Source organism: Mobula birostris, chromosome 25 (assembly GCF_030028105.1).
Source record: "Mobula birostris isolate sMobBir1 chromosome 25, sMobBir1.hap1, whole genome shotgun sequence".
In the NCBI taxonomy this organism is placed as follows: Eukaryota; Metazoa; Chordata; class Chondrichthyes; order Myliobatiformes; family Myliobatidae; genus Mobula; species Mobula birostris.
Window position 1 is genome coordinate 28356600 of NC_092394.1, and position 24133 is coordinate 28380732.

The 24133-nt window shown below is 40.9% G+C and overlaps 1 protein-coding gene across 2 annotated transcripts in view; it reads left to right on the forward strand.

Moving 5' to 3' along the window:
• LOC140187672 (apoptosis-inducing factor 3-like) overlaps positions 1–24133 on the forward strand; it is a 57062-nt gene that overhangs the window by 24269 nt on the left and 8660 nt on the right. For both annotated transcript variants that reach the window (XM_072243199.1, XM_072243200.1), the window contains 7 exons: positions 286–416; positions 6968–7081; positions 7555–7628; positions 7728–7791; positions 11819–11895; positions 14937–15054; positions 18057–18155. In XM_072243199.1, the coding sequence (XP_072099300.1) occupies positions 286–416; positions 6968–7081; positions 7555–7628; positions 7728–7791; positions 11819–11895; positions 14937–15054; positions 18057–18155 (677 nt within the window). The remainder of the gene's footprint in view (positions 1–285; positions 417–6967; positions 7082–7554; positions 7629–7727; positions 7792–11818; positions 11896–14936; positions 15055–18056; positions 18156–24133) is intronic.

The following is a 24133-nucleotide window of genomic DNA, read 5'->3' on the forward strand; positions in this document are numbered from 1 at the left end:
TTAGACACATGTTTAGACACATGTATATGAATAATTTCAAGTGCCTTCTAATTAGTTTTGAACTTGGTAATGTCTTTTCACTGAAATGGTAGTTTATTAACATAATAGTTCCTCAGATCTTGTCTTGAGATTTCTTTGGAGTTGATTGTTAATTCTACTATATAATCCTTCAAAATTTCTAGTTTTGACATTATAGCAATAGAAAAACATATTTGATATGCACCAGTTCCTTGGAGTTCAGTTTTATTTTGTTTATAATACCATATGTGATATGTTTAAATGCAGACCTCGAAAACTTAGTTGTGCGGGAGCAGATCTAGAAAATGTATTTTGCTTGTATACTCCGGAAGATGCACACAAAATTCATGAATTATCAAATGAAAAAGATGTTGTCATCGTGGGCTCCTCATTCATTGGTAATTCCTTTACGTTTCTCTCTGAGAAGGTCACTAGTGTTATTATAGGTTGAGTAGTCCTTATCCGAAATTCCAAAATCCAAAAACCTCCATCATCAGTGTAAAAAAAAATTCCACAAGGCTCTGGAAAGGTTGCCAGGTGATGACCTGGTCTCTGTGTATCACAGGTAGTTCTGAAAAGTAACATCATGTATGTAATGAACAGAAGTTGATGAAAAATGCAAAAACACTGCATAAAGTAAAAAACGAACGCCTTGATCGTGTAGTGAAAGAATTAATTTATCATATGCTGATCATGAAACAAGCAAAGATCTGTCATGAAGAATTGAAAGTTGAAGGTAATTGTGAATATTCAGCAGTCTGAAATTTAAGAAAAGGTACAGAATTAAATTTTTTAAAGCAACTGCTGATCACGAAAATCCGGCAACAGAACGTCTATGTTGCTGATTGTTTTTATAACTTACATAATAGTATTACATTTTTAACATGTTGCTGATGAAAATCTCACACCAGAACAAGTCTAGAATATTGCTTGTTTTTATACCTTACATAAAAATGTAAAAAAAAGTAAAGTACAATACAATGTACTGTAATCTTTTAATCAAAATTACAGTATCGTAGGTGGAGACTGAAAGCTTGTCGTTGTTAGTTGTTGTTCAACAGCTGATTCAGGTATTCTCCCGATGCTACTCTTGTTACCCAGCACACATTATATTTTCATTCTATTAATTGAGTGTAATAATTTTTATTGTTAAGTACACATGTGTAATGGACAAGTGTAAGCTAAAGACTGCTTACCAGCAGCACATAAATTTAGAGTCGGAAGTGATGGCGACCCCAAGCTATCTCATTAAATATTCCAAAATCCAAAAAAATCTGAAATCCAGAACACTTTGGCCCCAGGCATTTCAGATAAGGGGTACTCAACCTGTATTTCCATTATTTTATGGTCATCAAGAAATACACTAATACCCTAGGAACTAATTTATAAATCGAAGTAACTCCATTGTACATAATAGTGTGTCTACATTAGAAGTTCGGTTGTCTGTAATAAGAAAAATAAGTCTGCAAGAGATGTTACCAACATTATATGTTGTGTGTGGTATTGAATGTATTAGTGATAATTACTGTAAAGGCTGTTTGACTTGTCTAGCTTGTACATACAGAATCATTCTAGTGAGCACATATTTCTCGTTAATACCTCAGTAACAATTCAACCTTAAGCATTGCAAAATGCCTCAAGGGGCTCAACTGTTTTGTATAACACTGTTTAACAAAATTAGACACCAGGCCTCAAAATGAGAGACTAGCACAGGAAGTTGGTTTTAAAGGATGTCTTGAAGACACGAGAAGGATCTGTTTATTCCCACACTTTGCTTTCAATTCCCAATCCATGTCAGTATGCTATCCCCAATTCCAAGTTTTCTAAACTTGTTGACCAACCCCAAAGAATTAGATTCATAAAAGATGTTGTTCCTTTCATAAATGCATGTTGATTCAACTCAATCCTATTGTTCATTCAAAGATATTTGTTATTACATCCTCATTAATAGACGTAACCATTTTCCCTATAATTACCATAGGGCCTTTTTTCTCTGGACTTCCAGACTTAAAAAGAGCAACTTCTCCTCTGCTACCAGGTTTCTGAACTAATCACCTCTTTCCCAATGGTGCTGCCACATTATTATTGTGTTTTTATTTTTTCTCCGCTCAAGCTGGTAAAACCTGAGGTGTGGACATGGTCAAACAGACTCATTACTCAATTACAAGGAACTTTCGGACTTTTCTAGTGGTGTTTAGTATTGTGGCTTTCTGGAGATTTACAAAAATATTGCTGTGGAGGCCTAATTGCTTAATTCTACTGTGTAGTGACCTTGGGGTAATAACAGTTGTAGAAGTATACCCTTTTCATGTTCCATAGTCTTTCAATTTCCTCTTTTAATTCAACTTATTTCTGGTGTTTTTCACTTAATGTTATGTGTGTTTGGAATAGTTATATCTATAAAGTAAGTTGTTCTTGCTTGTTTACCCTGCGATATTATAGCCAGACAGTTATTATGGATTGACCTAGTTGTAATAGTGGCTTGGTTGCAATGTAATTTGTCGGCCGCCGACTCTAGAACTGAATCAGGCTTGTATTTATAGCATTATTTTTCCTTTTCTTCTTCCTCCTCCATTTTCTATTGCTCTTCTTTCACCTTTTGTTCCCCTTCTTCCTCCTCTTCCTCTTCCTCATCCCATCACCCCCACAGGGGTGTCGGCCGCTGACAGCTGCTCGCCAGAGTCTTCTGTCCTGAGCCTGCCTTTCAAGTTTTCCCAGGTGCAGCTCGTCTTCTTGGTGCGTCCTTCCTCTCCCAGGGATGAGGTTTTTGAAGCTTCTGTTGGTGTTTCTGTAGCACTGAATTTTTATGGGAAGGGGGTGGGGTCCTTTCTCAGCCGGACTTGGGATCATCCGTGGCCCAGTTGCTGCCATGTTCTTGTACTTTTAACTCAACCTCTCTCAGTTATTCCACTATTGTCACTTTACTTTTGATTTGCACTACCATAGATTACACTACAACCTTTGCACCATTCTGCTGTTTTGTTTTCATTATATTTATTGCTGTATTTGTTATTGCCATGTATACTGTTTACTCTGAGAGCTTTATGCAAACAAGGCATTTCATTACAGCCTTGTGTAAATGATAATAAACTAATCTAATCAAATGGGTGATTCCATGTTTTATCCCTCCATCCTTTCATAAACAGTGGTGTCATAGTTGCTACTCTCAATCCACAGGAACATTTCTATAGTCCCTAGATTTTTCTAGCAGTGTCTCCTTTAAAACTCTGGCATGCAGATCATTGGACACTTGGGATTTAAAGATTGTTGATGTCATCAATATTTTTCTAGTAATACCTACTTCCTCAGTTCCTAATTCCTCATTCCCTCATAGTTCTGCCTTTTTTTTCTGTCTTCCTTCGTAAAAACATACTGGTGAATCCTAAGTTAAAGAGTGATGCAGCGCAAAATCAGGCACCTGGCCACTGAGCCTTGTCAATCATAAAGCACCCACCTACGCTAGTTATGCACTAACTCACATTCCCGTCACCTGCTCACAAATTCCTCCACATACCTGCACATTTGGAGCAACTTACATTGGCCAATTAACTTAACAGTCGCATATGTTTGGGATGTCGGTGGGAACTAGTGCACCTAGAAGAACCTCTCACTGTCACGGGGTTGGGGGAGGAGAAGTCACACGTGGGAACTCCACATGGGCAGCACCAGAGGTCGAAGGCGGCTGGAGCTGTGAGTTAGCAGCTCTACTTAAATTCTTTAATACTTAAGCCACTTCCTTATTCCTTGTATCTGGTTGTAAGGGTCTCATATTCTCTGCTTCAGCAGCCTTTCGAGATATCCTAGAAAACTTGTAGAACATTCGACCCAATAGTTCATGCTGCGAAATACCTTCTAACACTAGGTTCATATGCACACAGGATATGGCTTTGCAACTCATTTTCCAATGTGCCTCTGCCATCTCTGAGGCTCTTTTAACTGCTTGGCCACTTTTGAAGAATCTATGGACATCCATTCTAAGCTCTCATTTTCCCTCCATTCAGTATCCTGCCATTTGTTGTTCATATCCCTGTAAAACAATCTTTGCTCAGGCTAAGTTATCATCAATTGGCCAATTCCAGTCCACTTTTGTTGTTTTACTTAGCTAAGTTAAAGGTTCAAAGGTTCATTGATTATCAAAGTATATATTCAGTATACAACTCTGAGATCCGTCTTCCCCAGATAGCCATGAAACAATGAAAATAATGGAAATGATTCAAGGAAAAAGCATCAACCCTCTCTCGGGACTGTGAGAACATCAAACCCCAACTTCCCCCACCCGCACAAAAAAAACTTACAAATCGCTCCTGCCAAATTAAATTGCTCGGACAGTAACAAGAAAGAACGGACGAAAACACAGAATACAAGACCATGTGGAGGAGCAGAATTAGGCCTTTTAGCCCATCGAGTCTGCTCTGCTATTTCATCATGGCTGATCCAATTTTCCTCTCTGCCCCAATCTCCTGCCTTCTCCCCATTTCCCTTCATACCCTGACCGATCAAGAACCTATGGTCTTATAAAAGACTTATTCTTCTAAAACTGGCCTACTTCAATTTTAAAAATTTACTCTGGTTTTATCTGTCTTTTTTCATTGCTAGACAGATCAAGCTGAATTATCACTAAAAAAAAAAGTGCTCCCCCCCAACAATGCCCCTCCCCAGTTTAATTCCCTAAAACTAGGTTCAGATTTGTGCCTCCCCCCACCAATAATCTCTTTTATTGGTTAAAAATATACTTGATTGCAAGGTAAAAATCCTGTGCTCTCCATATGCTTTATGTTACCAGCATCTCAGTCAGTATTAGGGTAATTAAAACTTCCGCTATTACTGACCAAAGTGCTCTTGTATGTGTCAAAAATCTGCTGTGCTGCTTTGTTAACTCTTTGGAATTTTGTAATGTACTAGTGTAATTGCCTCTGTTTTTGTTCTTTCATTCAACCCATGCAGCTTCCAAATAGCACCCCATCTTACACCTTAAACAACGTTGCAGCTCTCCTTTTAAATCCTTCTCTACATCTACTGTAAGCTCTGCAAACAGCAAAGTTAAGCATCTAGTCTTGCCCCTTTTTAAAGATATTTTTGTGCACTTCTATGTCGTAGGTCCACAGATCTACCTGATCTTATCTGCCTTATTCGCTGTTCTCCTTGCATTTAATTGTATAAAGGCCATTGCTGAGTTAAGAACACCTCAGCTTAGGGACACCACTACATATGAACATGCTCCTAAATAATATTAAAATCATTAGTCTGACATATGTGTGTACATAGATTTCTTCCTAGCTTCCCCTTCTGTCCACTTATAGTACTTGTTCTTATGAGTTTTTGATGATATTCATTACAATACTGTGAAGGGGCAGTTACCATATTGAGTATTATTTGTTTATTTTCTAATTTATAGACATCTGTTAGAACAGAATTTATTTGTATCAGTAATTACAGTTGGGCTCTATTACCTAATCTTTATTTTCCCTGCCAAATTAAGGAAGAGGAGGAGGACTTACTGCTGGAAAAGGTGCTTGTGACAGATATCCTCAGGGTATTCAATGAAATAGATAAACCCTTGAAATGATGTGTAATGCTCGGCCAGGGAGCTGTGGTTGAGTTTAGACTAAATAGCTGTTTTATTTTGTCCAGCGGGAAACTGTGGACTGAGTGAATTCCTGATATTGTTTTTTGATTCCAGTTCAGTATCAGCAGGCAATTTAATTCTGATGTCAGCTTGTGAACCTACGTCAAACAGTCAAAACACTCACACTTCCTGGAGGAACCCGAAACCTGTAATTGAAGATTTTCTTAAAATTCCAGCAGCGCAATAGCTTTGAACTGAGTGACCCTGGGATTTTTTTTGCTGTGTCATATTACTAACATGACTTCCAGGATACAGTAATGACCAGGAAATATTACCAGCTGGAATTCAGTGTAAAAATGTACATGGTAGTAGGTGGGCATTTGGCCCATTGAGTCTATGTCAACCAAATCTGGATGTTAGGTTATTCCCTCTTTCCAGCTCTTGGGTTTGTGGCCCTGTAAGTTATAGCTTCTGAGGGCTCCTCCAGGGACTTATTATATGAGGCTAGTATTTATTTCTCCCACTTCTTTTTAAGAAGTGACCATGGAAGAGAAATAGTGAATGAAATTTGTCTTTCTTCACCACTTCCTCCCTCACTCTATTCTTCTACAATATGCACCCCAGATATCATATTCTCTGCTAAGGATAATAGGACACTCATATCCTCAGTTTAGGCTTTTCATGATTTTGTACACCTCAATTTAAGCTCTCTCAGCCTCATTTAAACCAATGAAACAATTGTAGCCTTATCACTCTCTCCTCTCTCTTCGTACCAAGTCTCAGGCCCTGGCTATATGAATAGTCTTGCCCAAAACATTGACTCTTTATTCCTCTATAAATGCTGTCTGACTTGCTGAGTTCTTCCAGCATATTGTGTGTCTTAGTCTGGATTTCCAGCATTTGCAGAATATCTTGTGTTTCTGGCCATATCCTTGTTCTGTACATTTTCTTTGATCTGAATGTTTCTTAAATGCCCTGTGGCACTGCCTTCTAGTGCTAAGGACGAGCCTACAGGCAACTAAATAACTATAGCAAAAGAAGATAAATTATTTTTCCACCTCAGGCAATTATTCGAAATCTTCAGTTTTTTCTTTTAATCACTTTGTTTCTCCCCTCCCCTTCCAAAAGTTTACATTTGTCTTGCACTTTTTATGTCTAGAGGACAGGCAAATCCTCAGTCTGACAAGTTCTAAGAGTCAAAACTGAGATAACAGAGCATTTCCCATATACTACACCAGATGGAAAGTCAGTCTGAATTTTATCTGTGAAAGCTATATTTGAACCTTCAACTTTCAGGTGCAGGGAAATTGTTAGTACATGCATGTCTTCATAAAATGAAGTAATGTAAATATTTTACTTCGGATCTTTCCTTTTGTCTTCCAGGAATGGAGATAACTTGGTACCTGATTAACAAAGCTAAGTCTGTGTCTGTGGTTGGAACCAGCAAGGTTCCGTTTCAGGAGGTGTTGGGAAGAGATGTTGGCACTGCAATAATGAAGTTAAGTTACCAAATTAAAATTCAGTTGTCTGAAGAGAGCACAATTCAAAATTTGCAGTCAGTCTGTTGGACTTAAAAATCGGTGTAGGAAATTGTGAAAGAAATTGAAAGTGGGGGAAAAAAAAGCTGCACTTGTGGGAAATCTGAAAGTGAAAGCACAGGAAATCCTTATCAGGTCAGGTATTGTCCATGGGGAAAGAAACATAATTAATATTTAAGATTAAAATATTTTTCCTCCTACAGATTTTGTCTGACCTACTGATTGTTTTCTGCATTTTCTGACAGAAGCCACTGATTTGAATCCTAACTTTAGCCATGTTTGTTTTAATTAGTGAGAAAATACTGAAAATATCTACCATTGCTGATGAAGAAAAGCACTGTTTATTTCAATCTTCCTCTTAGTTTTTAATATAAGCCTATATTAATTCTTTTTAACTTTGTTTTGATTTGAAATCCTTGTCTGTAACATTACAGAAATTTGAAGCAGAAAATGTGAAGTTTTACATGGAAAGTAAAGTGACTGAACTCAGGGGACAGAATGGATCGGTAAACCCAATGAAAATTGAATCATTTCAGTGATTAGCTGTTGTTATATCCTGCATCAATTTTTGTAACTTACACAAACTATTTTTCATATATTTGCAGTTGGAAGAAGTTGTGCTCGAAAATGGAATGGTTCTTCCAGCAGACACCTGTGTAGTAGGAATTGGTATAAACTTACCCATTTTTAAACCATATATTTGGTTAGAATCATATATTGACCATAGAACAACACAGAACAGGAGGAGGCCCTTTAACCCATGAACCTGTGCTGACCACAATACCAAATTAATTTAATCCCATCTGCCTGTACTTTGTCTATATCCTTCCATTCCTCGTCTGTTCATGTGACTTTCAAAATACTTTTTAAATGTTGCTATCATATCATATATCATACCCCTGATAGTGTGTTCCAGGCACCTATCATTCTCTGTGCAAAGACTTGCCTCATAACTCTCCCTTAACCATTTGCCCTCTTGCCATAAACCCATGTCCTCTAGTTTTTAACATTTATACCCTGGAGGAAAAACTGTGATTATCTAACCTACTTATGCCTCCCATAATTTGACAGGATATATTTCTATCAGATCTCCCCCCAGCTTCCAAAGCTCCAGCGAAAGCTGTCCAAGTTTGTCCAACTTCTCCTTATAGCTATATTTTAATCCAAGCAAAATCCTGGTGGACCTCCTCTGCCCCATCTCCAAGATTCCACATCTTTCCTGTACTGCGGTGATGTGAACTGCACACATCACTTCAAATGTGACGCAACGAATGTTTACTACAGTTGCAGTATCACTTGTCAACTACTGTGAACAATGAACACAAGCATGTGTATCTCTTTTATCCATTTGCTTTGCCACTTTCAGAGACCTAAAAACTTGGGCCTCACTATCTTTCTGTACATTAGTCTTGCCATTTAGACCATCAGACATAGGAGCAGAATGAGGCCATTCAACCCATCGAGACTACTGTGCCATTTCACCATGGTTGACCCATTTCCCTCTCAACCCCAATCTCCTGCCTTCTCCCCATAACCCTTCATGGCATGACTAATCAAAAACCTATCAACCTCCTCCTTAAATACACCCAATCACCAGACCAGTATAGCCACCTGTGGCAATCAATTCCACAGGTTTGCCATCCTCTGGCTAATGAAATTCCTCTTTTATCTTCATTCTAAGTGATTGTTGCTCTATTCTGAGGCTGTGCCCTCTTGTTCTAGACTTATCAGCATAGGAAGCATCCTCTCCACATCCAGTTCTATAGATAGATTTCAATGAGATCCCTCTTCATTCTTCTAAACTGCTCAGAGCTATCAATTATTCCTCATATGATAAGCCTTTCATTCCCAGTCATTCTCATTAGTCTCTTCTGAACCCGCTCCAGAACATACATCATTTCTTAAATAAGGGGTCCAAAACTGCTCACAATATTCAATGTGAGGCTCCTGAGTGCTTTATAAAACCTCAACATTACATCCTTGCTTTTATATTCTAGACCCCTCAAAATGAATGATAACTTTGCATTTGCCTTCCTCACCACTAAATCAACCTGCAAATTAACCTTTAGCGAATTCAGCACAAGGATTCCAAAGTCCTTTGCACCTCAGATTTTTGAAACTTCTCCCCATTTAGAAGATAGTCTATGCTTTTATTCCTTCTACCAAAGTGCATGACCATACAATTCCCGACACTGTATTCCATCTGCCGCTCTGCCACTTCTTTGCCCATTCTCCCAATTTGTCCAAGTCCTTCTGCAGCTTCCCTGCTTTCTCAACACTTCCTGCCCCTCCACCTATCTTTCTATTGTCCACAAAGCTATCAAATCTGCTAACCTGATCACTGACATAAAACATAAAAAGAAGTGGTCCCAACAGCGATCCCTGCGGATCACAACTAGTCACTGGCAGCCAATCTGAAAAGACTCTCTTTAGGCCCACTCTTTGCCTCCTACCAATCAGCCAATGCTCTAGCCATGCTAGTATTATTCTTGTAATTCCTCGGGCTCTTACCTTGTTGAGCAGCCTCATGTTCTGCACCTTGTCAAAGGCTTTTGGAAAATCCAATTACACAATATCCACCAATTCTGCTTTGTCTACCCTGCTTGTTATTTCCTCAAAATTCTAACAGATTTGTTGGGCAAGGTTTTTCATAAAGGAAACCATACTGAATATTGTCTATTTTATGTTGTACCTCCATGTACTCCGAAACCACATCCTTAACAATTGACTGCAACATCTTCCCAACCACCGAGACCAGGCAAACTGGCCTATAATTTCTTCCGCCTCTCTCCTTTCTAAAAGAGCGGAGTGACATTTTCAGTTTTCCAGTCCTCTGGAACCATTCCAAAATCTAGTAACCATATAACCATATAACCATAGTGATTCTTGAAAAATCATTACAACTGCCTCCACATTAGTTCATTATATGGACTGCACCCCACAGCACCCTGGGGTGTAGTCCATCTGGTCCAGGTGATTTATCTACCTTTAGACCTTGCAGCTTCCAAGCAACTTCTCTCTACTGATAGCGACTGCACTTCTGCTTCCGCCACTCTTGAACTTCCAACATACTGTTAGTTTCTAACATAGGGAAGATAGATGCAAAATACTTATTAAGTTCATCTGCCATTTCCTTGCCCCCCATTACTACCTCTCCAGTGTCATTTTCTAGTGGTCCAATAGCTACACTCGCCTCTTTCTCTCTTTGTATACCAGAAAAAAATGTTTGGTATCCTCTCTGATATTGTTGGCTAGCTTACCTTCATATTTCATCTTTTCCCACCTTATGGCTTTTTTTTAGTTGCTCTCTGTTGGGTTTTAAAAGTCTTCCAATCCTCTAACTTCCAACTAACTTTTGTTCTTTTATGTGCCCTCTCTTTTGCTTTCACGTTGGCTTTGACTTACCTTGTCAGTCATGGTTGCGTCATCCTGCCTTTATAATACGTCTCTTTCTGATGTATTTATCCTGCGCCTTCTGAGTTACTCCCACAACTCCAGCCATTGCTGTTCTGCTGTCATCCCTGCTAGTGTCCCCTTCCAATCACCTGTGACCAACTCCTCTCTCAAGCCTCTGTAATTCCCTTTACTCCACTGTAATACTGATACACCTGACTTTAGCTTCTCAAATTGCAGGGTGAATTTGATCATGTTATGATCACTTTCTCTAAAGGGTTCCTTTACCCTAAGCTCCCTAATCAATTCTGATTCATTACACAACACCCAATCCAGAATAGTTGATCTTCCAGTGGGCACAACCACTAGCTGCTCTAAAAATCCAGCTTGTAGGCATTTTACAAATTCCTCCTCTTGGGATCCAGCACCAACCTGATTTTCCCAATCTTCCTGCATATTGAAATCCCCATGACCATTGCAACATTGCCTTTTTGACATGCCTTTTCTATCTCCCATTGCAATTTGTAGCCCACATCCTGAATACTTTTTGGAGGCCTGTATATAACTTCCATCAGGGTCTTTTTACCCTTGCAGTGTCTTAACTCTACCCACAAGGATTCTTTATCTTCTAATTCTATGTCTCCTCCTCTAAGGATCTGATTTAATTTTTCCCCAACAGAGCCTCACCACCCCCTGTGCTTACCTGCCTGTCCTTTTGATACAATATGTATCCTTGGATGTTTACTGCATATTTTCTTCTTACATTTGACTTCCAATGTGCAACACCTCACCCTTGTGCGAATTAAATTCTTGCCATTTCTCTGTTGAAATTTCTAAACGATTTATATCCTGCTATATGTTTTGACAATCTATCTCCAAATTTGCCTCTATCTAAACAGCCATTTTATATCTTCTTACAAATCATATGCACACACACACACACACACACACACACACACACACACACGCACGTACATACACATAGGGATAGGCAGCTAATAACACTTAATAATTTCTGCCTGCACATGGTAACTATCACTGGTTCATATAATTAGAAACTTAGAAAACCTACAGCATAATACAGGCCCTTCAGCCCACAATGCTGTGCCAAACATGTACTTACTTTAGAAATTACCTAGGGTTACCCATAGCCCTCTATTTTTCTAAGCTCCATGTACCTATCCAGAAGTCTCTTAAAAGATCCTATCGTATCCGCCAATTGTGAATCATTTAGTTTTTTCCCCTATGGGGCTGTCCTCACATGATCTTTTTCTCTTATATAAACTGCTTGCTGTGTGGAAAGGAGTGGTACCTGCAACAGATTTCCTGAACAAGAGTGGCATAAAAACTGATTCGAATGGTGCAGTTATTGTCAATAAGGTAGAAATTGTTTTATGTTTTACCATTGATTCCTCGATTTAAATGATAGCATTTCCACTTTGGAATGATCTGCTGCTTTTTCACTTGTGCCCTCTCATATTAAAGAGCAAATTCTAAAGTAGGGCATTTCCTCCTCAATTTAATTCTTTAGATTTTCCCTCAGCCTCTGGCTGCAAGCCAATCAAAATGCTTAATTTTCATTCTGGTGTATCTTACAACGTAAATCATTTGTCTGAAACAGAAACCTATTTGGGGAATCGCAATAGGAAAGGGATTAAATTTTTTATAAGATGTTTCCTGGAAAATAGGATGTGATTAGTCAGTAAACATGGAGATAATGGCTAAATGAAATTTAACGTGGACAGAATAGAGAAGGCAACATAAGACATAGGAGCAGAATTAGGCTATTTGGCCCATTGAGTCTGTTCTACCATTCATTCATGACTGATCCTTTCTCCCCCTGCTCAGCCCCACTCCCCGGCAATCTCCCCGTAACCTTTGATGCTGTGTCCAATCAAGAACCTATCAAGATCTGCCTTAAACACGCCCAATGGCCTGCTCTCCACTGCTGCCTGTGGTAATAAATTCCACAAATTCCACCCTCTGGCTAAAAAACTTTCTCTGCATCTCTGTTTTAAATAGATGCCCCTCTATCCTGAGGCTGTGCCCTCTTGTCCTAGACTCCCCCACCATGGGAAACATCCTTTCCACATTTTCAATATGTGAATGTGTAGGGTGGGAGGAGCATATCAGGTCAGTGCAAATTTGTATGTTGTCATGATAGATATAGTCATAGAGCACTATAGAACAGAAACATGCTCTATGGCCCAACTGGTCCGTACTGAACTGTTGTTCTACCTTGTCCCATTGACTCACACCTGCAATGATAAGTGGCTGAAGCAAAGGATGATGGCAGTATTACACAGATGGAGCTGAGTAATCTTTGTAATGGACAAGATGTTTTGTTTAAAGCGTAACTGGAAACCGAACATTGTGTGTTTCCTGTTTAGCATAGGAGATCAGTCAAGAAAGGAGAAGGTGTCATTGACAGGGGAGTAAAACTTGTAACGTGAGAGGGGTAGTGTGTGAGAGGAATAACTTCAGTGCCAGTGGAAAACAAACTGCTGGAGGAACTCAGCAGGTTAGGGAGTATTTATAAAGGCAAAGGGGCCCAGTGATGTTTTGCATCGAGACCCTTCAACGACACCGCAATTTACAGTTTATCTTGGTCTCCATTATTGCATTAATGTCAGGAAAGATACTGGATTGCTCTGCAAATGACCTAACACAGTTGCACGGAGCCAGTGCCGATCTACCGTGCTGGTACCGTTCTATGATTCTGTGTTGTACAATGATGCTGTAGCAGCCCAGGACTCCTTAGACAGGAGCTTTCAAGCCAACAACCCCTATGAGCTGGAAGGACACGAGCAGCAAAAGCATGGGAGCACCATTACCTGACATTTGCCCTCCCAGTCACACTCCATCTTGACTTGGAAGTACACCACTGTTCCTGGGTCAGTATCCTGGAACTTCCTAACAGCATGGTGGTTATGCCAACACCTCAAGGGCTGCAGTGGTTCAAGATGACAGCTCTCCGCCACATCCTCAAGGGCAGTTTGGGACAGACAATTAAATACTGGCTTGGACTCCAAAGCCCACTTCCTCTTTATGAATGAAAAAAGAGTGGCGATAGGAGCAACGGTTAATGATTTTCATGCTGAATTTGAGATAAGTTCATCACTCTTGGCGAAGATCTAGTGCTGGTTTTAGTGCTGCAACAAGACACTGGTTCCTCTGTTAAAGTGTGACTTAATGGGAGGAGTGTATAAGCTTTCAAATGACCCTGAAGTGATGTCCTTAAGTTGTGCCTGGTCACTTTGTAGTTCATTAAGAACATGCCAGACCACACCTACACTGAGCTCTTTATAAAATTAATAATGTAAATATGGGTATATCTATTCCAGTAGCTTGGCATTTGTCTAATCACTCAAGTGTAACCTAATCAGATTACCAATGTGGATCTGTTCTGTGGGTCTACATTTACAGCTGAGCATGTTAGTGTAACGTGTACAGCAAAGCAAGATCACTGCTAAAAATACTTGGTTAGTAATAACCAGAAGGTTTTCTATGTTTGTTTTTATCTACTAACTGCCAGACTGGCTAAACAGATCCATCCTTTCCTGTGTAAGCATCTTTTTAGTGTCACCTTCAACATAATTCACAACTTTAAATGCTGTCAGTTCTAAGTTCCGAAGGAGCTGTTGTGCATCATCTGGTTGAAATGAAATGCTTTGCAATTAAAGTTGCATTACTTCTCATTGTGGTGATGCCTCTTGAGTCCAGTTACATTCATTCCATCTACCAGTCTCCCACCCATAAGACCATAAGTTATAGGAGCAGAATTAGGCCATTTGGCCCATTGAGTCTGCTCCGCCATTTCATCATGGCTAATCCATTTTCCCTTTCTGCCCCAATCTCCCACCTTCTCCCAGTATCCCTTCATGACCTCACTAATCAAGAATCCAACAAATATACCATAAGTTATAGGAGCAGAATTAGGCCATTTGGCCCATTGAGTCTGCTCCGCCATTTCATCATGGCTAATCCATTTTCCCTTTCTGCCCCAATCTCCCACCTTCTCCCAGTATCCCTTCATGACCTCACTAATCAAGAATCCAACAAATATACCCTGCCTTAAATATACCCTGTGACTTGGCCTGCACAGCCACCTGCAGCAGTGAATTCCACAGATTCACCACTCTCTGGCTGAAGAAATTCCTCCTCATCTCCATTCTAAATGGACGTCCCTCTATTCTGAGGCTGGGTCCTCTAGTCTTAGACTCCCCAACTCATTGTGGTAAAAAAAATCGTAAAATAAAAAAAAATTGATTTCATTGCATTTTGTTTGGGATTAAGAGAAATGTGATTGATCTGGAAACTGACCTGCATGGTGTATTAGAGCAAGTTTTAAACAATGCTGAAGTTTGAAATTTTGCCAGGCGAGTGATTGCTCTCATTTTTGTTTTGGCTCTGTATTTCAGAACATGCAGACCAGTAATCCTAGAGTGTTTGCAGCTGGGGATATTACTTCATTTCCACTACCACTGAAAAATAATGAAAATGTGACTGTTCGTCATTGGCAAGTGGCTCATTCACAAGGTACCTTGAGCTGCCCATTTGAGAATTGTGGTTGTACAGATTGAAATGATATGGGAAAATCATTCTTATTTCTTTCTTTCTTGGAGGGTGTCCAGTTAGTTTACTTGTAGAGTTGCTGTCTTAAGCCACAGAATTTACAGCTGACTTTAACATGCGCTCTCTTTTTTCTATCCAGCGGTTTTTGATGGAAGCCCATAGTCATCCAGCATTGAAACTGGTCTTTCTGCTCACCAAGTCCACACCAAGCATCTATCTAAACTAGTCCCATTTCCCAGCACTCTGTCCATTGTCTTCTTTGTTATGGTATTTCAAGTGCTTTTCTAAACACTTTTTATTGCTGTGGGAGTATCTGCCCACACCATACCCTCAGATGGTGCAGATATTCTTTCTAAAATCTCCATTAAATCTCCTACTCCTGACTTTCAACCTATGACTAGACTCATACTGAGGGCAAAATTGATCAATGCCTCCCCTATCAATGAATTGAATTGAATTGACTTTATTACTTGTATCCTTCATATACATAAGGAGTAAAAATCTTTATGTTATGTCTCCATCTAAATATGCAATTTCTAGTAATTTATAATAAATAGTATGTACAACAGGATAGTCAATATAACATAGAAATACAGTTGTGTCAGCATGAATTAAGTAGTCTGATGGCCTGGTGGAAGAAGCTGTCCTGGATCCTGCTGCTCCTGGCTTTTATGCTGTGATACTGTTTCCCAGATGGTAGCAGCTGGAACAGTTTGTGGTTGGGGTGACTCAGGTCCCCAATGATCCTTCGGGCCCTTTTTACACACCTGTCTTTGTAAATGTCCTGAATAGTGGGAAGTTCAGAATCAGAATCAGATTTATTATCACCGGCATGTGACGTGAAATTTGTTAACTTAGCAGCAGCAGTTCAATGCAATACATATGTAGCAGAAAAATATAATAATAATAATAATAATAATAACAAATAAAATTAAAAAATAGTAAATAAACAAGTAAATCAATTATGTATATTGAATAGACTTAAAAAGATGTGCAAAAACAAGAATACCTTTTTTAAAAAAGTGAGGTAGTATCCAAAGATTCAATGTCCATTTAGGAATCGGATGGCAGAGGGGAAGAAGCTGTTCCTGAATCGCTGAGTGTGTGCCTTCAGGCTTCTGTACCTCCAGCCTGATGGTAACAGTGAGAAAAGGGCATGCCCTGGGTGCTAGAGATTCTTAATAATGGACTCTGCCTTTCTGAGACACCGCTCCCTGAAGATGTCCTGTGTACTTTGTAGGCTAGTACCCAAGATGGAGCTGACTGATTTACAACCTTCTACAGCTTCTTTCAGTCCTGTGCAGTAGCCCCTCCATACCAGATAGTGATGTAGCTTGTCAGAATGCTCTCCATGGTACAACTATAGAAGTTCTTGAGTGTATTTGTTGACATGCCAAATCTCTTCAAACTCCTAATAAAGTATAGCTGCTGTCTTGCCCTCTTTATAACTACATCGATCTGTAATTCACATCTACAGATGCGCTGGGCTGTCTACATCACTCTCTGCAGAGTCCTGTGATTGGATAAAGTACAGTTCCCATACCAGGCAGTAATGCAGCCAAACAGGATGCTCTCAATTGTGCCCCTTTAGAAAGTTCTTAGGATTTGGGGAGCCACACCAAACTACTTCAACCGTTTCAGGGGAAAGAGCCACTGTTGTGCCTTTCTCACCACACAGCCAGTATGTACAGGCCATGTGAGATCCTCAGTGATGTTTATGCCAAGGAACTTAAAGCTGTTCACCCTGTCAACCCCAGATCCACTGATGTCCAAAGGGTTAGCCTGTCTCCATTCCTCCTGTAGTCCACAACCAGCTCCTTTGTTTTTGCGACATTGAGGGAGAGGTTGTTTTCTTGACAGCACTGTGTCAGGGTGATGACTCCTTCTCTGTAGGCTGCTTCATTATTATTTGAGATTAGGCCAGTCAGTGTAGTGCCATCAGCAAATTTAATTAGCAGATTGGAGCTGTGGGTGGTGACACAGAAGTGGGGAGAGTAAAGGAGGGGGCTCAGTACATAGCTCTGTGGGACACCTGTGTTGAGGGTCAGAGGAGCAGAGGTGAGGGAGCCCACTCTTCCTGGCGATCTGACAGGAAGTCCAGGATCCAGCTACACAAGGCAGGGTGAAGGCCAAGGTCTCTGAGCTTCTTGTTGAGCCTGGAGAGAATTATGGTGTTGAATGCTGAACGACAGTCCAAGAACAGCATTCTCACATAAGCATTCCTTTTCCCCAGATGCCTAAGGACGGTATGTAGAGCTGTGGCTATTGCGTTATCTATTGACTGGTTGTGTCAATAGGCAAATTATGGGTGGTAGCAAGTTGCAGATGTAGTCCTTGACCAGCCTGTCAAAGCATTTGCTTATTATTGAGGTGAGTGCGACAGGACGTCAATCATTCAGACATGTTACCTTGGTCTTTTAAGGTACAGGAATAATGGTGGATGTTTTGAAGCAGGACGGCAATCTACACTGGTAGAGGGAGAAATTAAAAATGTCTGTAAGCACACCTGCCAGTTGTGCCACACACATCCTGAGTAACTGCCCTGGGATGCTGTCCAGTCCCGCAGCAGACCCCACTGTCCTTTAGTGCTTGCTAACCTTAATATTCACCCCAAGTATATATTATCTCATATACTTTAGGTCTGCCCTCTTTTTCACATTGGTTGTTTTCAGTCTTTGTTTATGTATAATTTTTCATAAATTCTATCTTTATTTCTTTTTCCCTGTAAATACCTGTGAGAAAATGACTCCCAATATGGTAACATATACATACTTCGATAATAAAGTTACTTTGAACTTTGCTTTGTGACTGTGACTCTGGTTCTGAGATCCTTAGCCAGGGAAGACAATTTTGTATCTACCACATCAAATGTTGTGAGAATTTTGCCTCCAGCCATACATTTTATATGGTATTCTTGTTTATAAAATCAGAAAATGTAAATATCTATTTTTTTTCGTACTCTTAAGGTCATGTGGCTGCGTTGAACATGCTGAAGAAAAAGGCTGCCTTTAATTCTGTGCCATACTTCTGGTCAATCATTTCCGAAAACAGTATTCGATATGCAGGTAATGATGACCCAATGCATCATTTTGGGGGAAATGGACTAAAATGCGTTTGGACTCGCTCCATTCACGCCCTGCCAGTCAAAAGCCTAGCTCATTGTGGAAGTAATAATACCTTACAACAAAGAACATAGAACAGTACAACACAGGGCTTAAAGTGATACAAAATGTGATTGGGTTCTCAATTCACCATGCCCAACTGCCTGGCCTTTCACTGAACTGGTATTAGTATGTGAGACAAAAGGAATAGACAGTCATGACAATCTGCAAACGTGTTAATATGATTTGGCATACACTGGTAGGTACTGGTTTTAAACCAGATGCTACACTTGGGTTTAAACTAGCTTACAAACTACTCAAATTATTTGTCACCAGCCTTGATGGAGATCTAATTAACCAGTCCACGAAAATGTCATATTCGCCTAAACCTAACTAAATGTAGAACACATACTGAGTCCCTCTCCTCTTCTACTTTGAATTCCTTAGAAAGATAGGTGCTTCTGTGGAACTGAACCTTCCTACTCTCTAAATCAGGGGTAGGCAACCTTAGGACAAATGATTTTCGAGCATGCGTTATTCATTAACTTGAGGCCAGACATAACTAGATGTATTTAAATGGATAATTCCCATATTTCAATTTTTTTATGGCATTTATCTGGCCCACCATCTGCTCATTAATTCGCAATCCAGCCCACAGAGACAAATAGGGTGCTGATCCCTGCTCTAAATGTACCTCTTGGTTTAAAGAGATCCAATAAATCGTCAACAGGGCCAGCACTGTAGCATAATGGTTAGTGCAATGCTTCATAGCACAGCAGCTGTGAGATCGGGGTTCAAACCCCACTGCTACTGTAAGAAGTTTGTACATTTGCCTTGAGACTACATGGATTTCCTCCAGGTGTTCCTGTCTAACCCCCCCCCCCCCCCACGTTCCAAAGATGCCCAGGTTAGAGTTAGTAAATTGTGGGCTTGCTATGTTGGCACTGGATGCATGGCAACACGTGCAGGCTGCCCCCCTCCAACCCTAGCATATCCCTAATGCAATCAATTCAGTTCAAGCTCAATTTGTTGTCATTCAACCATACACAAGCATACTGCCAAACGAAACAACGTTCCTCCGGACAAAGGTGCACAGCACAACTTCATGCAACACATGAAGTGATATTGCCACAAATAAATTAACAAATAATGAGGTGCATTTACAACACAAGTTAAATCATAAAGAGTATAGCACTATTGGCACTTCGTATGTGATAAGACCTAAGTGATGGCAGGGAGTTCAGTAGTCTCACGGCCTGAGGGAAAGAAGCTGTTTTCCCTTCTAATGGTTCTTATCCTAATGTAATTGTATCTCCTGCCTGATGATAGGGGGTCAAAGAGATGTTGGACTGATGGGATGGATCATTGACAATGCTAAGGGCCCTGCATATGTAGCGCTCCTGGTAAATATCTCTGATGGTTGGAAGAGAGACTCTGACGATCCCCTCAGCAGTTCTTGTAGGAATTTGCAATCAGATGCCTTTCAATTCCCATCCCAGATGGTGATGCAGGTGTCAGGACACTCGATGGTTCTCCCGAAATTGGTTAGAATGATGGGGGGGGATGGGGGAATCTTCGCTCACCCACAGTATTTCTCTTTAGGAACTGGAGACGGTGCTGTGCTTTCTTGATCAAAGAGGTGGTGTTGAGGGGCCAGGTGAGATTGTCCGTTATGTGCACTCGAGAAATTTGGTACTCCTAACTCTGTCAATGGAGGAGCAGTTCATGTGCACTAAGGAGTGGCAGGCCTGCACCTTCCTAAAGTCCACACACGTCTCTTTTGTATTATCCACATGAGGCTCGGGTTGTGCTCTCAATATTCTCTGAACCACTCTACCTCCTCTTAGAATGCCGTTGCATTGTAATTGTTCGTGAGGCCAACCACTTGTGTCATCAGTGAGCTTGATGATTGGGTTTTAACCGGATCCAGCAATGCATTCGTGTATCAGCAGCATGAACTTCTACAGCTGATAATTGCTAATAAGATGCTGGGTAGAGGAACTTCCATTGCTTGGTGTTTCAGCTTGACCAGGACAACAAAGGGGTGTCACTGGAGGCGGAGGAACAGATACAGGATTGCTTCAAGTTGGTGGACTGGGTTATATTCAAGGGCTCATCAGAGGATCTGAATGAATACACCAGTGTTGTCGCAGACTTGATTAAAACAGTCCTGGCTGAGTTTGTCTCCACAAAATCATTTGGAATCTTCCTCAAGCAGAGCCCTGGATGAACTATGAGATCGCCTTCTGCTGAGGACCAGATCAGTGGCATTCAGGACTGCCAACCAAGTAAGATGCAAGAAGTCCAGGTACAAGCTCCATAAAGCTATCTCATGTGCGAAGTGGCAATTAGGATCAAACTTGAGCTACTGGAGCATGCTTGACAGCTGTGGCAGGCTTGAATGCTATCACCTCTTACAAATTGAAACTGAGCAACATAAGTGACAGCAAAGCTTTGCTCCCAGATCAGCTCAATGCCTTCTATGCTGGCTTTGACCATCAAAACATGGAGGAACTATACAAACTCCCACACCCCCCGTTGACCCTGTGATTCCAGTCCCTGAGACCAATGTACGAGCACCTTCTGGAGAGTGAACCCACGGCAAGCATCTGACTCAGATGGGGTACCTGGCCGAGTGCTAAAGACCCGTGCTGATCAACTGACTGGAATGTTCATCGATTATCTTTAACCTCTCGCTTTGGCATCTGAGGTACCCATCTGCTTCAAGCAGGCTTCAATTAAAACGATGTCTAGAAGAACCTCAGTGGCTATTGCCCAGTAGCATTTACATCTACCGTGATGAAGTACTTTGATGAAGTACTCCTCAATCCTGGAACAGCTGGACAGTAAAGATGCATACATCAGGGTGCTCTTTATCGGCTACAGCTCAGCATTTGGCGCTATTATCACCTCAAGACTAATCAATACAATTCAAGACCTTGGCCTCAATATCTCCTTGTGCAATTGGATCCTTGTATTTCCGATATTGCTACATTGATAACTGTATTGGTGCTGCATCACACACCCATACTGAGCTCCTCAAATTTCATCAACTTTGCCTCCAACTTCCATCCTGCCCTTAAATTCACTTGGTCCATTTCTGATACCTCTCTCCAATTTCTCGAACTCCCTGGCTCTATCTTTGGAGACAATCTGTCCACTGATATCTTTTATAAACTTATCAACTCCCACAGCTATCTTAACTCTATGTTTTCCCACCCTGTCTCCAGTATAAATGCAATTCCATTTTCTCAGTTTCTTTGTATCTGCTGGATCTGTTCCCAGGATGATGGATTCCTTTTCAGAACATCAAATATGTCCTTCTTCTTCAAAGAATGGGATTTACCTTCCTCAACATTGATGCTGCCCTTACACACATCCCCTCCATTTCTCACACACATGCCCTCACCCCATCTTCCTGCTACCTTAACAGGGATAGAGTTCCTTTTGTCCTCACCTACCACCCCATGAGCCTCCTCATCCATTATTCTCCACAGCTTCCAGCATCTTCCAGCATCTTCAACAGGATCTTACCATCAAGTACATTTTTACCTCCCCCCTCTGCCCAACTCTCTGCTTTCCACAGCAATCGCTTCCTCTATGATTTGCTTGCCCTTCACCACTAATCTTCCTTCTGACACTTGTCCCTTCAAGCAAAAGAAATGCTGCGCCTACCCATTCACAACCTACTTCAGCTCCATTCAGGGCCCCAAAGACTCCTTTCAGCCGAGACAAGACTTCATCTGTAAATCCTTCAGGGCTGTCTACTGTGTCTGATATTCCTGATGTGGCCTCCTCTACACTGATGAGGCCTGATGTAGATTGGAGGACGAGCTTCTTTGCTCCATCTACAAAAAGCAGGATTTCCCAGTGGCTAACCATTGTAATTCCAATTCCCATGTTGGTCCACAGTGTCATCTGCTGCCACGTTGAAGCTAATTTCAGATTGGAGGAGCAACACCTCATATTTTGCCTGGGTCGTGCACTCAGATGCAGTGGCTTCAGGGTCAACCAAAAGTGTTACTGTATTTTTTGTAATCGCAGTGCCCTGCTGGACATTAAGAACTTAAAATACTGTGGGTCTACTCCTTCAACAAGTTGCTCATTGGCACAGAAGCCGAAGGAGCTGGATTTGGAGTGTAGCATGACGCTGCCTAGAACAGAGAGGTGCCAATGTGTGAAGTTGGCATGTAGACTAACAGCAAGTGATCGTCTTAGTCACTTTTCTTGTGATCATAAGAAATGTTTGGACGTTGGTGGTGAGGACTGCTGCGAGTCCAACTCATTGGTTTATTAGTGGACGGCAGGAGAGCTGCGCAGCCTCGGTCATAGCGAAGACTGGACCTCAAGCCATGTTGTCCCCTGTTCACAGCCAGCCAGGGAGAGACATCGGAGTCGGGGGGGGGGGGGGGGTGGAGGTTGCGCAGGAGTGCTGGAGGCGGTGTGATGTGGTGTCCATTTGGAGTCATTGCTGCCCCCTCCCCAATGATCCCTCAGCAGAAGGCAAACTGTATTGTTCAACTGCAGACTGCTGCAACACTCATGGACTCAGGGACTTGGACTACATATTTTTTGTATGCCTGTATTTTACTGCTGTCTTATATGCTATATGTGTTTGCTATCTTATATGTGCCTTGTAGTATGTATGACTGTTAGTCCTGTGTTTTCCACTTTGCCCCTGGAGTAACATCTTTCCACTTGGCTTTATTTATAGGTATTCATGCATGGTTGAATGCCAATTAAACATAAACTTGAACTTCAACAACCTTATGGCATGAAAGTTGATTTCTCTAACTTCCAGTAATTTTTCCCATTCACCATCCCCTCTTCTTTCATTCCCCACTCTGGCTCCCCTCTTACCTCTTCTCTTCTCCTCACCTGACTGTCACCTCCTCATGGTGCCCCTCTTCTTTCCCTTTCTCCCATAGTTCACTCTCCTTTCCTATCAGATTCCTTGTTCTTCAGCCCTTTTCCTTTTCCACCTGTCACCTCTTAGCTTCTTACTTCATTCCCCCTCCCCCAGCCACCTGGCTTCACCTATTATCTTCTGTATACTCCTTCGCTTCCCTCCACCTTCTTATTCTCGCTTCTCCTTTCTCTCCAGTCCTGATGAAGTGTCTCGGCTCGAAACATCGACTCTTTATTCATTTCCATAGATGCTCCTGACCCTCTGAGTTCCTCCAGTAATTTGTGTGTGTTGCTGTGGATCTGCAGAATCTCTTGTGTTTATGATGAGCTAAAATTAATCTTTGAGATTAAAAGCCTTTTGTCAAATATTTGTATGCATTTTGCATCTGTTTTGTTTTTATTTTAGGTTTGAGGCACGTGCAAATTCTTTGTTTTCATTATTACTTTCATACTTACTTATGAAATAAATGATTCTTTAGTTGACGTTCTCACTATTTATCAACTTGCATCAATATTTCACATCCATGATTGTGTAACCATGACTGTGAAATACTGTGGTGTAGCAGTAAATGCTGATTGTGTAATGGATGATGTGCTGTGTGGCTGAGTAATTTGCTAACAGTAATACGGTTCAGGTGTCAAATGTACAGAAACTATAAAAATGGAAATCTATCCTTTCCCTGTGCATTGCTTTAGCAGAGGAAATGGTCACTAATTTCAAGACGTGTACTTCATTTTTGGGTTTGTTTGCATGGAGAACAGATTGATTGATTAGTTTGGTCTCTGATCATACCTTCACTTCCACTTTTGTTCATGTTGCATTAAGTACAAATTCCTGTTTAAAATGTAGGATGAACTCTGAAATTCTGAATCTTTTCAGTGAGCTGGAGAGACCGATTCATAATGAAGCCTGAAATGGGCGGATTCCTGGACTCTTTGGGAGTCTCTGGTTTTGAGGAATAGGCAAGAATTGGAGTTGGGGCTGAAGTCAGAACTGCTCGGATCCTGCGGGCATAGCAGAGTCGGCTTGAGTT